Here is a 17,925-nt window from a genome sequence, read left to right as displayed (position 1 = left end):
CCTTATTATGACTGGCATCTCACTCTTCATGTGTTTTATGTACAAAATTTAGACAATTCACTTTTCATTCTTTGTGAGATTTTTCACATTGGGGTTAACAAATGAGGAAACAGTAAGTATTCAGGAATAAATGTTTACTCTAGTTGTAGTCAGACTCAGCTCTTGGAAAGCTAGTGGGAGTACTCTTGACCAACTTCAAAGGGGAGTTGAAGGGAGTCCCTCGCTCTGAGCTGAATAAAGGCAGTTTTTTGTACATTCTCAGCAACCACTGAGCATGTGAGAGTTCAGTGCTGTTGATTTTCATGGTTTGTGCAAGTGAGCAATATGAATGAGGAAGTACAGTGTTGCAGGTTTGGATTTCAGAAGAGCAAGGTACATATATTTTTCTTCCATTTTGCCTGAAGTTCCAACTAGAGAAGCAATCTTCTCGAATGTAACGCTATGCTTTGTCCATTTTTTGTGTTACTCGTCTGGGACTTGAAAGGTCAAGACTTCCTTCTGAAGTCAGGTATCTCAGAAAGAACACTTGAAATCTCCTGAGAATTGCAAAGCAAGCTGTGTGATTTACATCCCTATGATAAATTGTGCTTTCAATGTGTTTTTTCTGTAGCTCTGTTCATAAAAACTATCTGGGCAGTCTCCTGGCTTCCACATAAAAATCTCTTTTGTTGGAAGAGAGGTGTGCAGGCAACTCATAATAATGTCTTACTTAATACTTTAAGTACTTGCAGGTACTGATAATATTAGTAAATAGTTTCTATTGATATTGAAATAATTGAAATTGAATGAGTCCTTGAAATTGTACATTATGTTATTGTCAGGTATTTTTCAGCACTTTGCAGGAGCTGTTTTAGGATAAGATGATTTGTGGTGGTGGAGAACAGCGAAATGCAAGGCTGCAAAAAGGCATGATGACCCAGTTGTACTTTAGTGAGAATGTCTGTTTTGTCTGTTTTCAAGTTCACTTCTCAAGTACCAGTGGAACTTGTTCATAGCAAAGATAGCCCTGGGTTAGAACATATGTAACCCTTTAAAATTCAAGTTTGCTTCCAAAACTCCTTTTACCTTGTGTGGTTATAGAGGGAGATGACTTTGACTCATGTGAAGAGCCATGTTAACCAAGGTAGTGGGAAGGGAAAGGAAAACTTTTCCCACGTTCGTGTAAGTTGTTTCTCTGCCAAAAAAACTGGCAGAGATGGGGTTTTCTTTTCAGCATAATGTTTTGACTCTGATTCAAAGCACAAGCTCCAAGTAACAGAGAGTTGGGTTATCAACTTCTTTTAAATAATGCAAAAAACAATTATTTGTTTATTAGATTTAAGTACTGCATTTTAAATTCAGATTAAGTGAACAATACTGTGTATAGAGAAGGATCTACCTGGTCTTTCTGCAACACTAACAGAAGGATAGTGAATGTGCTTTTTTTCTCCAGTGAAAAGGGTACATGGATTTTAATGTCCTGTCTTTAGCTTCCTACAATTAACAGTTGTCAATTATTTTAAGTATTTCTTTAAAACTCATCTCCTGACATATTTGGTCACTATTGTTTACTACAGTGTAATAGCTCCCAATTATAAGTGAGTAAACTAACACTCTCCCTTTCTGGCCCTAAAGCCAAATCACACTGCATGTGATCACGTTTTATGTTCCTAACGCCTTGTTCCATCCTTGAACGTGTATTTTTGTGGATTTGCCATAAGCGCAGGGGGCATGGGTAAAGCTTTTTTTCATTGGATCAGGTTGTCTTTGAAGTATCTGGATCCTGGAACATAGTACTGCTTTTTATCCAAGCTGTGGGAGGATGTATAGTGAAATGGAAATGGTCCCAATCTTTCAAATGTGATGGCAGCTTAACTGAGGTTGAGTATTTGTCATAGTAGCCAAGCTGAGTGCTCTGCCCTTTGTGAAGAACATAAGGGAAGCAGAGAGAAAGGACACAGGGTTTTATTTTCCTTCTCTGTTGGACTTTTGCCATGAGATGAAGCATGTGAAGGTAAGCTTGGAGGAACCCCCCAGCAGCTGTGGAAAGTGGAAGGTTTGCCATCTGTGGGCAAAAATTTCAAGTGGGATGCAAAAGAATTCTTGAGGCAATAAGTAGTTTGGAGGAACTGTGAGGGAGAGGAGAAGCTTCCTAACCCCTTCAAATTTTGATCTGTATGCCTTAGTAAGACTTTAAAAACATTTATGGGTTTTTCTAAATCTAAAGCCAAGCATCTTCTATGGTCTGTCTCATTCTCTGACTGCACAGGGGATATTTAGAGCTCTGATATTGCAGGATTTTTTTAAAAACAACAGCAATCTCTGGCTGTGGCACTTTTGTCACATTTTAGACTGTTTTGGGCTTGCAAGCAGATATTCTGATCTAGTGCCAGTCTTTTAATTGATGGGTTGTTTCTGGATGGAAAGGAGAAGATATGTTTAGTGTGTTTTTAACAGAACTCAGAATCTCATGCATTTATTCTTAGTTCTGTCTCATTTATAGGCAGGTCAATAATGAGCCTTTGTTGATATGGTTGAGTTTACTACTAGGAAAGTCATGAAATCAAAATAATAAAAATATATTTTAGCAACTTCTACCAATTCCATTAATATTTTAAAATGTTAAGGGAACGTTGCATGAATTGCCAGTGTTCTGCTATAGTTTAGCAAGGGCCTGTGGTTTGGACATTTCTGGTACAGTTTATTTTTAGGGATCTGTGGAACTTCTGTTATAATTTGGGATTTATAAGCCTTTTCAGAATTGGAACTTTGTTAGGACTGCATATGTTGATTACCTGCAGGTGTAACTTTGGTGTGATAACTTTATTACAGGAGATTGACCTCAGGAAATTAAATGTTTTTCAGACTCTGATACTCACTTCTTTGTCCCATAACTCCTTAGCAGTGAGCAGACTTAGTTTTCCACACATTTTTCATCATCATGTATGTTTAGAGATTTCTTTTATTCATCATGTATATTTAGAGATTTCTTGTTTTGTCATGCAGTCCTTTCTGATTCCTTTCATTGGATCCTTTTTTGTCCGCTCTGCTTTTTATTGTTCTTGACATTTAATTTTCTCAACTTTGTGTTGGATTGACATCTCATATTTTGCTGTGAATGGACTGTTTTTACCTTTGTAGGGACTGCTTCTCACATGAACAGTGTTCTATGATTCCAAACATAACTAGGGAGCTAGCTCATTTCTCCTGATAACCAAGCTCTGCTGAGTCAATAAGGATGGATGGTGGGCTCCTAGAGATCTTACTGTCCAAGTCTCTTCCAGGGAGATCCCAAGGGTGGCTATAAAACCTCTGTAGTAAGGTCAAGAGTGAAGACATCCTGCATTCAAGGTATGCTTTGACATTGAAAATAGTGTAGACATGTACCAGAAACATTCTGAAAATCACATAAAGTTCTCTTGTATTGGGAAGTCTTGGGTTTCTTGCTCTCTGCAAAGCACAGCAGCAGAAGTTACCTAAGGATAGAACACTGTATCCTCTCCCAGGCTGTTACTTCAAGTGGCTAAAAAGATAAAGAAATCATGTAGTCATGAGGGGAACAGATTTGTGTTGTGTCTGGGAGGTTTTTGTGACCAGTCATTCCGTACCATTTTTCCCCTATTAAATAGGCACAGTGAAACAGAACAAGTTAATGGTAATAAAATGAATGATGATGGTTCATGTGGCATGTTTTGTGGTGGTCTTGAAAACAGAACACCCTATAAAGTGTGTGTATGGTAAAAAGTCATGTGAGGGAGGGTATAGCAATAGGCCTCTCAGGAGTTTCTCTTTGGCTGCTAAGCTGAGACTCTGCAGCTCAGGCATGATTTTGTGCTGGCTTTTCTGGCGTGCCAGCAATTTAGTTTTCATGCCATATGGCTCTTTTGGCCTTGAAGTATAGACCATAGGTTCTTGTCATCTCTTTTTACAGAGGAGGAGAGTGTGGAAATGTTCAGTAAACTGGGGCTATGCCTGTACCTTGAGAATTCATTTAAGGCTTTATTTTGATGGCAATATTAAAAATTCCAGCACAGGATAATGCTCCATTTCTTGCTGAGCAGTGATTTGAATGCTAACTTACCAATTATTTCTTAGCTGTACTGATAGAATGAAAGAAGTACCTGAGAAATGTTTCATTTTCATATTCTTATTCTTATCTGTCTGGTATTCTATGAAATCTCAAGTGAAGAAAGTTCTATCCTGATTACAAAGTTTTTACACTGCTGCAATTTTGCCAGTTTTAAACAGCTAAGATTGAAGATCCCCATATGATAAACAGAGTTTACATATTTCAGGAGCTACTACATTAGTAGAAATAATGAGATATCATAAAATAATTACCAAGATAATGATGCTTAAGATAATAGGATTAACATGCTTTAAGTATGTTGACTTTTAAATTGGTAGTTATGGTATCTGTTAATGCTGACTGTGACAGATACATATGTGGCTTGTAATCTTAAATAGACTATAAGTAAAGATTAAAAAATATCAACTCTTGTGAGCATAAATTTGTTTTTGCATCATTAGTTGAAATAATGTTGGGATAATAACATCTATATGAAGTAATATGGGGATAAGAACACATCTCTCCACATCTGTTAAATATGAATTTACGAAGAGTTCAGTGAAGTATTGTTTGAGGCTGTGACTCTTTGTTATCAAGGTCCAGTCTGATGTTAATGTATATTTTACAAAGATAAGAGGAAAGTTAATACGGCAACAGTGGGAGGAAAAAGTAACTGGTTGGTTTGTGTATGCTGAATTAGATGCAGCCTTTCCCTTTTAGATCTGTGATTAAACTGTCTCATCCACAATGCCCATTTATATTGTGGCATCTGTCGTGATCTCTGCTCTAGTTTTGTTGTAATTGAGTTAATGTAATGGGAATAATGGTAAATTTTTCTCCGTTTCTGGCCTTAATTCCATGGCAGAGTAAGGCTGCATGTGGTGTGCCTGTAGCAGGTGCCTGGCTTTCTGCTGCTGTGTTTTAAAAATTGCATTTGATACAAAGTGTTGCAAATGAATTTCTTGATAGTGGAAGGTACTCCTGTGTTCTCTGTGCTTTGCCATTTATTGAGTATTGTTGCTGAAATAATTTCTTAATTCTTTTCCATTTATTGTTGTCTTCAGAGCTAGTTTAAAATTACTTGTGTAGTTTAAAGGAATAAATGACATTTACTTAATTTTTGAATCTGTAGGAGACTGAACCTAGGACAAAATTTCAGGTTCAATGTCAGCCTTTTTTTTTCTTGACCAATTCAGACTGTTGTTTTCTTCATCATAAATAGTTTTCAAAAGTTTCAAACAATGAATGTTGTTCAGAAGTCTACAGGAAATGCACACATCCTTTTTTTTTGGCCTCTAAGCAAAGTCAAAACTGAAGAAAACTTGAAGTGTTCCAGGAAACAGGCCTCCCTGTTTGTTAGCAACCTCGTTCTTAGCATGTGCATTCAAAATGTTCTCCATCCCTACTCCTTCAAGTCCTTTTGTTAAGTTTTATTTATGTTTCAGTCTGGTTTCTGTCATTACTTACCAATGAAATCTACAGACAGGAACCCAATTGTCTTGACACCAATTAAAAAAAGATAAATCATTGAGGGCTATGATAGTGCAAGTCAGGACTTAGAGGAACATACCAGGTTTTATTCTGCATAAAAGAGCATCTAAACTAGAGCTTTGACTGTGGTAAATCCATTTACAAATGTTTTTGGCTCAGTCAGGGTTATGCCAACTATTTCATGAAGCCTAGCACCGTTTTTCTTCAGATGAATGACATGAAGAAAAATGTGAAAACATTCAAATCTAAGCTTTCTAGCTGAAACTGTTTTCTACATATGCCCTCCATCTGACTTGAGTCAGGGGTGGGAAGAAAGTCTTTCAGTGAAATATGCTGTATTTTTCATTCTCTCAGCTGTTAGAGCTGAGCTTGGACTGTGAATTTTCTTAAATCCTTCTGTTACCGCAGATGTTGGTTATCAGCATTACCAGGTTGTTACTGATGTTTTTAAGGTGTTTGCTGCCATATGTCATCTAACTTGGGAGAGCCTGCTTATTTAATTAATTCATCACTTTTATTGTCACAGAAACAGTGCTTTTTGAAAGCAAACCTAAACTAACAAGGCTTAAGTCTTGATCCTGTTAAATGCAAGTTCATAAAATGGGAAGAAAAAAGGAGTTTGATCAGTTGTTGTAGACAAGGCACCTTTAGATCTGATATATTATTAATAATGAAATTAATTTAACAGCTCTCTGAAGGGTCATCAAGGATCATGAATAGTTCAGGTTGGAAGGAATATCTGGGGGACATCTAGTTCACTCTCTTGCTCAGAGTGAGGAAGATAGAGAGATGGAGACCCCACAGCCTGTCAGCACTCCTATTCTGATACTTAAGCAGCCTCATGATTAAAATAGTTTTGTCTTGTGATGGAGATTTCCTGTGTTGCAATGTTTCCTAATGTTCCGTGCATCTGCAAGAAGAGTCTGGCTCCCTTTTCTCTGTATCCTGTCATTGAGTAGGTGGAGACAGCAGTAAGGTCTCCCTGAAGTTTAGTTCTTAAACCTGAAGTAACCCAACCAGAATCACAAGTTAATAGTGGAACAAGCTACTTCTTGCAACTATAGATCCCCTCTGAAGGTTGCTTTCTTTCTTTTTTTTTTTTTAAGTGTTTAAACTAGTTTTGAAAGGAATTATTTGTTGAGCACTGCATTTGAGCACTTACTGATGCTTTAGGCCATAAAAAATGCCTCCTGCAATGTATGTGATGCAACTGTAGATGCCTAAGTTAGCTTGAGGTCACTGACCTCCATGCAGGTAGGACTCAGTTCAGCAGGAGGATTAGCCTTGTAGGATACCTAAGCTGGCAGGAGTGTTAAGGAAGATGGAGTGTGTTGAGCATGGATCTTGAGTCAGGATTGTTGGCTCATGTTTAGGAGTTCTTTCTTCACAGAAAGACCTGAGTGAGTTTGTTTAATTGGGTTTTCCCTTCCCCTAAGGTACTTGGGGGTATTTCACGTCTCTGTGAGTCTTCTCTTTTTAATTTTTTAAATAATGCAGCTTCCTGCTGCAGATAAAGCAGAAAAATCCTGAAATAATTGTGTGACTGGCATTAACACAGCTTTGAACAGTGTTGAGGAAGTGTGATAACATTAGCAGCCAGAGATGATGTATTGGAGCCTTACAAATAGTGTTAGGTGACCTTACAAAGAGACAAAATACTTTTCCTTACTGTTTAGCTGGGTATGGCTGAAGCTTTTACCAGTGGTCACATCAAAAAGGGGCCTGGAAATCTATAGTGGTTCACTAAATACTCTGTTCTCACACCTCATTAACTATAGTCTTAATAGTGAGGGGGGACTGCAGATGGAGGCAAATGTGCTGAAGTCTTGCTGCTCCTGCCATTGGTGGTGTTGTGGAGGAGGGAAAAAATCAGCTGGAGGACCACAACCCTGGTCTCAGACCACAATCATGGTCTCACAATGGTGACTGGAAGAACTCCAGGGAGTGTTGCTGCATTCATCCAAAAGGTGGAACAAACCAGCTATGGGCAGGGGGGCACTCAAGGCATGGAAAGTACCTTTCCAAGTCACTTTGCTGTGTGGTAGGTGTGAGTGAGCCTGAAAAGCTTTATTTTGCTGTTGAAAGTAGTGCATAGACTCCTTTATCTAGGTTCTATTAGATGAACTTTGTTAGACTCTCCATGCACGCATCTGAAGTAGACAAAAAACATTAAACCAAAATACAGATTATTAGCCTGCAAATTGGCTGAAATAACAGTATATTACTTTAAGAACATTAAACATTGTTTTTACTTCATGTTTATGCTGCTTTCCTATTCTCTGTGTGGTGAATGTTGGAGGGATGGGGATGTTTCTGCAGTGCTTTCCCCTTAGGAAGGAGAGTGAGCTCCAAGCTGATTGACAGTGGGAACAGTTTCTATTTCTGTTTTGAATTATACTCCTTTCTATATAAATGCATCATGAGTCACTGCTCTTTGTCTATACCCTGAAAAATGTTTCTCCATCCACCCACCTGTTTGGACACTGTGGGAGTGAATACTCCAGTAAAGACAAATATTTGTGTAGAACAGCAGCTGAAAATGCAGAAGTATCTTTGAAGAAAGAAGCCCAAAAAATGTGAACCAAAATTACGTAGGAGATCTAAAGGCTTCTCTTTTGTTTTAAAAGTAGTTTACAAGGATAAATGAAGTCCATTGTCACAACAGGCTATAAAAATGTTTTATTTGCTGTGAAAATACTGAATAAAAGAGTTCCAGTTGTTTTGTTACATGCATGTCCTATCCTCAGTGCACTGTCTTGCAAATGAATACAGCTCCTTTCTACCAAAAAAACCTTCACTTAAGATAATTTTGCAAGTTGTACAATGTGTGATACACAAGTATTAATATGTGCTTAATGAACAATGTATAATAACCTCATAGACAATTGACACTCCTCTGTTTTACCATATGAGGTGACAATAGTTGCATAAAGACCAAATGATACATTACTATTGCCTTGAATTCCAGTTTTATTCCTTCTGTAACTTTTAGTTTATTTCTTCCTCTTATGATGTATGTTCTGTTTTAATTTCAGAGTAATTGGTCTGGAAGCTCTCATGATTCAATCCAATCAAGAAGAGTGGTTATTTCTCACAATATGGATAAAGCACTGAAAGAAGGTGAGTCTTAGGAGCATTAAAGTCTGAATGTCTCTTGTCCTTTTAGCAAACCATAACTGCACAATGTTCCAAGACTTTAGAATATGACCCTGGTTTCTTCCATGATATAAAATGTAATGGCAAGGTCTTAGTCTTCTCAAGAAATCCACTGTGGTAGGTAATGTGATGTTGGTTTTGCTATTCAGCTGATATCTTGTCATTGTAGTGGCTGGTTTTTACAGAAGTAAATTGAAATACAGTCCTTAATACTTATGCACAAAGCAAAGGGGTAACACTTAAAATATTCTTTACTGAGTTTTCCTGAACTGAGAAATCCTGTAGACTCTTGCGTACAGTCTTCCCATTTAGTGCAATTCTTGCCATTAAAACTGAATCTAAAATCAACATTTGTATTTCTGACTGATAGAGTATATCAACCTTTTGTAAATATTTTATCTAATTTTGAATACCTTTTCCTTCAATATTTTTCATAAATTGAGAGTATCTTTGAAAATTATCATTGTTTTAAATGGGTTGGTTGTCTTGTGACACCTTGTTATGTTTTTAAAGTTATTTTTATGAATACCTATTAGCAGGATATGTAGAAAAATTATAAATTTAGAGCACTACCTACCTGTGTCATTGAGACGAATGCATGAGGCCATCCCTACACAGTAAGGCTGAAAGAAAGTTACTAATACTTAAATGATTCATTTTTCAGAGTTAAGTACCTTATGCTGTGACAGCTCATGCCTTTCTGCTATGTTTTTTTCAGAGCAGCTTTTACCCTCCATTCTCACGCTGAATTTTGGAAAGCATACTTGTCAGATTTTATTTCTTCCAGGCCTAAGTGATGAAGCCAACTTTTCTGTTTTGCAGTTTGACAAAGATGAGGCTGTACTTTTTGCTCTACCATACAAAGTGTTTTTGGTTTGAAAGGTGACTGACTGAGTCATCTTCAGTTTGAGTTACTGAATGCAATCATTTTGAAATACTGAATGCAATCCTAAAAGCAAGAGTTTATTTTTTATTAGCACAAAATGATCAGTCTCTATGAAAACAGACAGATCTTCTTGCCTGTGGCAGTTCTGAAATTTGTAGTTGTCTTGATGTGAATGGTGGTTTTTTGTTGGTCCCCCCTCCAAGTTTGTGGTTAAATAAAACTTTATTACTAACAATATTAAAAATACCATCTGTATTTGTGTTTCCAATCTTGCAGTGATTAGGATTCAAGCATTTATATATCCCAGGAATTTTGGACAACTTTTTACTGTCTAGGTGTAATGTGCTACTCAACAAAATGCTGTAGAAAGCTTTATTCATTTAGCTAGGAGACATTCAGTTGTAATGAAGTTTCAGTCTTGGGGACCAGTTTGGACTCCTAGTGCCTCTTGAGGTTTTGGGTTGTAGGATTTTTTGGTGGTTTTTTTTTTCCCTTAACAGATTTTGCTTCTTTTTATATTACCTTTGAGATGCATGGATGATGTCATCTGATTTCAGAAATGCTGTTGCTGGGTGTGAAGAGACAGCCCTTGGTGAATTCTGATTTCTTCAGCTCTGTTTCATCATTGTGTAATCTGGTTGGCCTGGGGTTTGCTGTTAGTTGCTGACTACCTTGCCCTGCTCCAGAACTGCTGTTGTCTGTTGGTCATGCCATGCTTTTGCTGGTGTTATAGCCAGGATCTGTGGTCTTTTCTCTCTGAGTTAAATGTGGTCCACCTGAGGGCCTTTGTCACTTCAAGCTACCCCTTGCTTTACTGTGTTTTTCCTGATGTTCCCATCATAGTCTGTTCATGTAGTTGGAAAGATCCTTGGTCATATCCTTGGTTTAACTGAAGGAGTCATCCATGTTTCTGTTCCCACCATCAGTCTTATTTCAATAACTAGTAGATGTTTAGATAGTTTTCCTGGGATAGTCACTGGCTGATAATAGTTGCCTGTGTCTTATACAGCTTCTTGTCCTGCTGTACTAAAATTGTTGGGAATCATCCTTTTACAGTGTGCCTCACATTAAACACCACCAAGAAGGAGCTCTGTATATGTTTGTTTACAGCTCTGCCCCAAATGCCTTTGTTATTTTCTATTAAGAGCAGAGCAGTGCTGCTTCATTATGAATAGTAGGATACTTGCCTTAGCTGTAGATACAAGGTGGGGGAAAGCTGTGAATTAGCCCTGCCACAGTGTGTTGTGGTTTATGAAATCTAAGTGTTCAAAATTAGAACAAGTGCAAGGCTACAAAGAGATTTTCCTTGTTGAGTATGGCAGAAAGAAAAAGTCTTTAGTTGTCAACCCCAAGTCTCCTTTTCAGCTGGTAGCACTTGAGTAACTAACATTGAGATATGTTTTTTTCAGTACTTCTCATGCTTTCTGTTGAGAGATTGATTTGATTTTTGTTTGACCTTTGCTTACCTTACAAAAAGAGAAGATAAGCCACTTGTACAAATGCCCTTTAGTGCTACCTGCTGCTTGTCTGGATTCCATGCACACAGTGGTGTGGTGAGAGGTCTCCTGAGAGAGGCTGTGCCCAGTCCCTCTGGTGCTGCTGTGCACGCTGTGTACTGCTTGGGTTGAGGCTGCAGCTGCCAGGAGATTGATCTGCTGGGGGGTAGCTGGCCTCCCAGGAGCTGAATTTCATTTTCTGCCGTTATTGCTCCAAGTCCTGCGGTCTTTTTGTTTTTCACAGTCTTTGTCTCTACAGTTTTAGCAGTGCCAAGAAGAATGGTCTTCATATCACTTAGCTGCTTCACTGGGTCATTTTTGAGTAAGTAGAGAAGTACAGGCCATAGCTCAAATCCTGGCAGAACTCTACTGGTGAAATTGTTCCGCTGTGAAAATTCACCTGTTTCTTAGATCTAAAAATATTTCCTTCTGGAGAGCCATCTCTTCTTTTGGAGCGGGTTGTCTTCCTTCAAGCCTGCCTTGAGGTGACCTTTTTGGAAATATTTTGGGTATTTAATTAGATATTTTTTATCGATTAGATCTTGCCTATCTGTGTTGACCCCTTAGGATGTAACTGTGTTGGAGATGTAAGGTTATACTTCCTTTAGCAAAAGATTGGGAGAAATGATGTCTCATTTCCCAACTTAATATGTGCAGATTGGTATTTAGAAAAAGAACTCCTGCTGCTCTCTATTTGAAAAGCTAGTAGCTTTAAAAAAATTATTTATTTTAATTTTTTTAAGTTTTATTTTTTAAAAAACAGCTTTTAAAACAATTTCTTTTTTGGCCACAATATCAGCAAACCAATTTAAATTTATGTTCTCTGTGCTGTTGGGATTCAAACATTTGAAGCTAAGAACTCTTGGCAAAAGGTGCATGTGAAAAATTATTTGGACATAAATTTGTCTGTTTTTATTTTACTACATTTCCTACATTTTTTCTCTATTGTTTATATATTTTTATGATTTTTTTTCTGCATAAAAAACCAGTAAAGACAGAAATGCCAGGAAAATTTTAATAAAAGTGGACCAAAGATTGGGGAATTGGGATACTGTCAGGGATTCCTTTTGCACAGGACCAATCCATCACAAAGATAGCATCTAGCCTATGAAACCTGTCAGTTTCATAGAATTTGAATATAGAAATAAACCAAGAAATGCTAGTGATTTTCAAAACAAAAACTTCAGAAGAGCACTGAAATCTTTAAACCACTATTGCTAGTTCACAGTCACTGAAATGCTGGCATTTAGACATCATTTTGTCAGCCTTTTACACCATGGTCTAAGTAAAGATTTAGTAGCCATGAGAAACTTCAGTAAACCTAATAAGCATAAAACCTCATCCTCTTGTATAGCTAAAACTCAATGAAATTTAAAATACAATAAGTGAAAAATGTCTTTCATCTCTTTCAATTTAAATCTTAGTGTCTTGGAAATTATAAAACTGAATATTCAGAGTATTTATTAGTAATTTCATTAGTAATTGTAAACCTGCCTTTAATGGAGGGGTTTTAAATTTTCTTTCAGGTTTTTGTTGTCATTGTTCCTTGTTTTTAGGTTTTTCTTTTTTGGTCTGAATTGACTTTTGGCAGGGGCAAAAGGTAGTGGCTGTAAGAAGTAAATAAGCATTTAGCATTTACTTCTCTAGAACAGTACTTTGACAGGTACTTGGCTGTGGTATAGTCTGTCATTTTTTTCTATTAGTTTTTTATTGAAAGTATTTTTCTAAAAGTATAGCTTATTATAACCCTATCATGCATGCTAGATCTAGTGTTGTAGTAGTACAGATTTCTGGTAATGATTCTTGGCTTTTTGAAGGTGGTTTCTTCCTGCAGGATCCTAACACAATTCACATTACCATTGTATTTCTCCTTTATGGATTGTAATGCTTGTTGCTCTACAATAACTCAAGGCAGTGTTGTAGCTATACCTTTTTTCATTTGTTCATACAGTCACAGGAGAGTTTTGGATTTAACTATAAATTAATGTAGTGATTGTGGCTTCTCCAGGGTTTTCAGGAAAGGATTTTACTTGTTGAAACTTGGAAGTCTGTCTGCATTTGCATAGAATATTTATGCTCTGTTTTTTAATACTGCTTTGAGAAAAAGAGTAGGCATTTAATCCCTGTTATTCAGATTTTTGTTATTTTTAAAAAAGTTTTATAATGAATCTTAGCAATATAAAAACTGTCTAGTGTGAAGCTCTGCCAATTGCAGATTTGAAACCAGTCTGACCTGCAGACCCTGGTGGTGCCACTGAACCTCTCAATGCATGAATGTGGAAAAAGGGATAGCACTTACTGTAGGACATGTGTAGGAATGAGGGAAGGGTCTAGAGGGGTGTCCTCACTGAACCTCCACACAAGCTTCTGGCTCTCTACTCCCAACACTGTTTTAGTTTACAGTGCTTAAAGAGTAGTTGAACAGGCTCAACTTCAATTTCAATAGGAATGGCATTTAATCACATTGTAGTAACTTGGAACTTGGATCTTCTGAACTAATTTAGGAAAGCCAGTGGAAATTTCTATAGTTTTGCACCAGACTCATTGTAGTCACTGCATTTGATTTGATCAGAAGAAATCTGTTTTATGATTGTAGTGGATGACTTAGTGGTAGCAAGGTTCTGTCCTGAATATGTTCTGCTTCTTTTTTTATTCCTTCCTTGTCTTCTGACTGTTGTTTTCAGTGCTTTAGAGAACATGTAGTATAAAAATAATGAGAATAGATGCATGAGCAGATTTCTTCTCTGAAGGGAGCAAGTTGCTCTCTATAAATTTGTTATACTTGTTTTCTGTATTTCCTTAGAGTGCTGAAAAGGCACCAGCTGCATCAATGGGCATGAAATGAAAGCAGCAGCTGCACCCCAAGGCCAGGATGACACAAGGCAGTGTCTTACCCAGGCTTAAACTGGCTGCTGTCAGTGTCTGTGGCTGGTGTCCTGCTAAAATTGTATTTGTTTAAAAGCTGTCTCACTGCTCACTAGGACATACATGCTGGGCTCTAAAGAACCCTGAATTTTATAGAGAGCAGCACTGCTGTGATGCAGGAAGGGTGACAAGGAAACTACAGGAGTCATGTAAAGCCAGAGAGTTGTAAAGCATGGGTGCAGAAAAATAGGGTTTAAAGCAGTGTAATCATTTTAAGGTATTGAAAGTATGTAACTGGCAGAGTTAAACACAAATTAAATATTTCATAATTGCATGGTTGGTTTTTGATGATGATTCATGATCTTTTGCCTCTAGCTTGATACTGCCAATAGATTTTGTGGCTCTTTTGTATTGAATATGACAGAATTCATGAGTGGCTAAAAGGAACAAAAAGAATGTATTATGTAGTGTGCTGGAAGCAGAGCTCATTTTGGAGTGGAGTTGCTTAAAAAGTAATAAATTATTTTATTAATTTTATTGAATTAGAATAATTATATAATATAATATAATATAATATAATATAAATTATATAATATGAATTATATGTTATAGCTTATTTAAAAATTAATATATTAATGATCATTAGGAATAGATTTTCTCTGAAAGACAATATGTCTGTAAGGGATCAGGATGCACGTTCTGCTCTTGTGCTCTTGTTTTTTAGAGCTCTGTTGAGTAGACTTCTGTAGGAGCCACCACTCCATACAATGGCTTGTCCTCTTGGGCAAAATATGCTGAGGAAAGAGCTGCTTTGCACCCTTGCAAAGGACAGAGGGGGTGTCTGTGAGAAAATCTGGATAGTCACTACCTGCCAGTGATGCTGATTAAAAAATACCCCAGTGCAGTGTGCTGCAAGCACACTTGAGAAATTATTCATCTCTTATGGATTAGATGAAAAGGAGGAATCTGTGCTGTGGTCAGCTTTCCACAGTGTTTCAGACCTTGCAACAGAAGAGAGTAACTAAGCTATAACAAAAAAGGTTATGCAGGAGGACATGGGGACAGCTGTGGAAAAATAGATTCTTAAAGTGTATTTTATTGGAAGACTTGAGATAAGTAATAAAACTTCAGATTTTAAAATGCTATTTCCTCTGTTCTGTGGTGTCTTAACAGATTATTCCTCTGCTTGCTTATCAGAAGACCACTATTTTATAACTGTTTTTATCACTCTGTAGTATTTGTGGGTAAGAGTTTTCAGTGAAATGTTTCATCTATTTTAGAAAGGAATTTTGGAAGTTCTTATCCTGCTATTTGGCTCTGCATACTTTTTTCTCTCCTGGATTAAGGAAAAAAGTCATTAAACCTGTTATATATTTGTTTACAGAACTGTGGAATTTTTTCTGAATTATTAATTAAAAAGTCGTGAAATGACTTAGCAAAAGGCTTTTAATATTTCAGCATACTCATTGAAGTGATTCAGTTTCTTTATAAACTTGAGGAAGCTAGTTTGTGAAGCATTTGACTAGAAACTTTAATCAGTTTTAGCCATTTCTCTGGAAATGTTTTCATCAAGGTTATATTGGTTGAGGTTTGCTAGTTTTGCCTGAAAAGGCAGGTGAAAATATTTAAGCTGTTGCCTATTAATATGCTATTAGTTCACTGTTTTCAATTCCAGGGAGATTTTCGTAATTTATATAATTTACCAAACAAACAGCTTCTATCAAAGTGGAAGGTAAGCAATTATGGAGTCTTATGATTACTTTGCACTGTGGGCTTACACTGACAGATGAGATGGGCTTTTGATATGGAAGTTTAAATCCAGATTGTTTAGTAAATAAGTTACTCAAATTACCAGGCACATGACTTTATTCCCTCCTCTTTATTATCTGGTAGATGCAAATTGACTCTTACAACCCCAGCTTTTCCCCCATCTTGTTGCAACTGCTAAATGGTTCATGTGTTCTCCCTGAACAGCTCCTGCTCTCTTAGACTTCCAGGGACATTTGCTGGAGTGAAACATCAGTAAAACTGGTGACACACAAACGCCAAAAAGCAAAGTCAGAATGGTAGAAGACAGTGTTGCCATGGGATTTGCAGTAATGTTGTTATTGCCTGTCAAATGGTTTGGAATGCTTCGTCATTTTTAAGTTCATGGGGTCTCACTAATCCACTTGTTCTCTCTTAGCTCTTCTGATCCTATAATGTACTTTCTGTGGTGGTGTTCTGTGTTGTATATATCTTTGGAAATCCAAAAATATTACCATCTTCCCTTTCTAGCCATGGCTTTGGAATGGAGACTGTTCAGTTCCTATGTAAAGAAAGCTGGCTTCAGCCTGCAACATTTTAGACACAGCCAAATTTATATGATAGTTCATATAACCAAAGGCACTGCTGAGAGACAGGTATTAGTCTGAGGTTTGTGTGTAGCTGGTAACCTGATTGTCTCAGCAAATCCACTTTAAGGCTTTGCTTTGCAAAGTGACCTGCAGTAACCTGTTAGGTGCAGATTGCTGTAACCTTGCCAGCCTGACTTCCTTCGGTAAGAAGTGGATATGTAGCCTGTTACCCATCCAGTGTTTGAGATGGGTCGAGGGTTACATTTTTCCTGTCTTGGTGTGCTTTGTCCTTTTGCAGTTTTTGCAATTTATTGTTTTGTTTCTCCTTTCAGTGTTTGACTACAGCTATAGAGATTACATCCTGTCCTGGTATGGGCATCTGAGCAGAGATGAGGGGCAGCTGTACCAGCTGCTCTCTGAAGACTTTTGGGAGATTGCCAAGCAGCTGCGACAGAGGCTGAGTCACATTGATGTAGTTAAAGTTGTCTGCAACGATGTAGTGAAAGCTTTACTCTCACACTTCTGTGACCTTAAAGGAGCCAATGCCAGGTAAAAACAAATTGCAGTTCTTTGGAATTTTCTGCTTCTCTCTTCACTTACAGATGTGCTAAATCAAAGTGATGAAGACTGTGTATAAAACTGATAAAACAGTTCAAGCTTATTACCAGTTTTAGAGATCAAGCAGGCTTCAGGATGTCTGTGAGGAAACACTTGGACTCCTTTTTCTAAGAGTTGGGATTCACTACTCTTTTCATTTTAATCCATGAATCCTTTGTTCACAGTAGGAGGTGGGCTGTGTGAGCAGTTCCTGCAAAGTGCTGTGAACATGCAATGGGAAGAAGGGCCACTGTTAGTGCAGCCAACAGACAAGAAGATAGTTATTTGCACCTTTCCCAGAATAGCACCAGCAATAATTCCATTCAGTTTTCCATTTTTTCTAGCCCTGGGAGGCAAAGCCTCGTGATTTCTGTAGGTGGCCTGTCCTGCAGGAACAAGATTTTGCTAGTGGAAAAATTGTTGGCTGTATTTTCTTTCTCTCTTAAGTTATCTTGCTAATTTCATAAATTTCCTCTTTGGCAAGGATCTCTTTGTCCACTTGAAAAAGCCCTGAATACTAGAGTTCCACCCAAATTGTAATTGCAAATAGGAAATCTTAGCCTATGCAGCTCCCACATCTGAATGCACAATTTGTCTAATTGTGCATGGAACCTGGCTTTGTACCTGCACTTACCTGCATTTTGGTTATCCTAACTGGAATATGCTTTGGCCATTCAGATTTAGACTGTATATTTTATTCTGTGAAGTTGTTTTTCAGTTAGATCCATGTATTTTTGACACCGCCTCAGACAAAGAGAACAATTGTGTTCTGTCAGTGATCAATCTATTACCACTGGCACTTCTTTCTCTTCTGTATTAGAAGACACAGTTAATGTATTTGTGGTAGATCCTAGCTAATTTTTATGTAAGCTAATGCATAGAAAAAGAAAAGACACTAAAGGGTGGTTACATTCAAGAAAATAAGAAATTAAGGTGTATGTACTTTGCAGTAGGTCTTGTAGTGGGTTCTAGGTACTACTTTCTTTCAGCTCTGCAATGAGGTAGAAATCTCTTAGATAAAACTCCTAAGTGTGCTGCTTGATTTTTAAG

General features: G+C 37.3%; 1 protein-coding gene across 1 annotated transcript in view; it reads left to right on the top strand.

The window, feature by feature from the left end:
* SNX25 (sorting nexin 25) overlaps nt 1-17,925 on the top strand; it is an 81,628-nt gene that overhangs the window by 3,020 nt on the left and 60,683 nt on the right. Inside the window, exons 2-3 of the mRNA XM_054291042.1 lie at nt 8,575-8,659; nt 16,611-16,827. Coding sequence (XP_054147017.1) covers nt 8,575-8,659; nt 16,611-16,827 — 302 coding nt within the window. The remainder of the gene's footprint in view (nt 1-8,574; nt 8,660-16,610; nt 16,828-17,925) is intronic.

This window comes from Melozone crissalis, unplaced genomic scaffold, assembly GCF_028551555.1.
Source record: "Melozone crissalis strain CALT ecotype California unplaced genomic scaffold, PUWL_Pcris_2 ptg000006l_1, whole genome shotgun sequence".
Taxonomy (NCBI): Eukaryota; Metazoa; Chordata; class Aves; order Passeriformes; family Passerellidae; genus Melozone; species Melozone crissalis.
The sequence above is the reverse complement of the archived record's forward strand: the minus strand, read 5'-3'. Positions and strand labels throughout refer to the sequence as shown.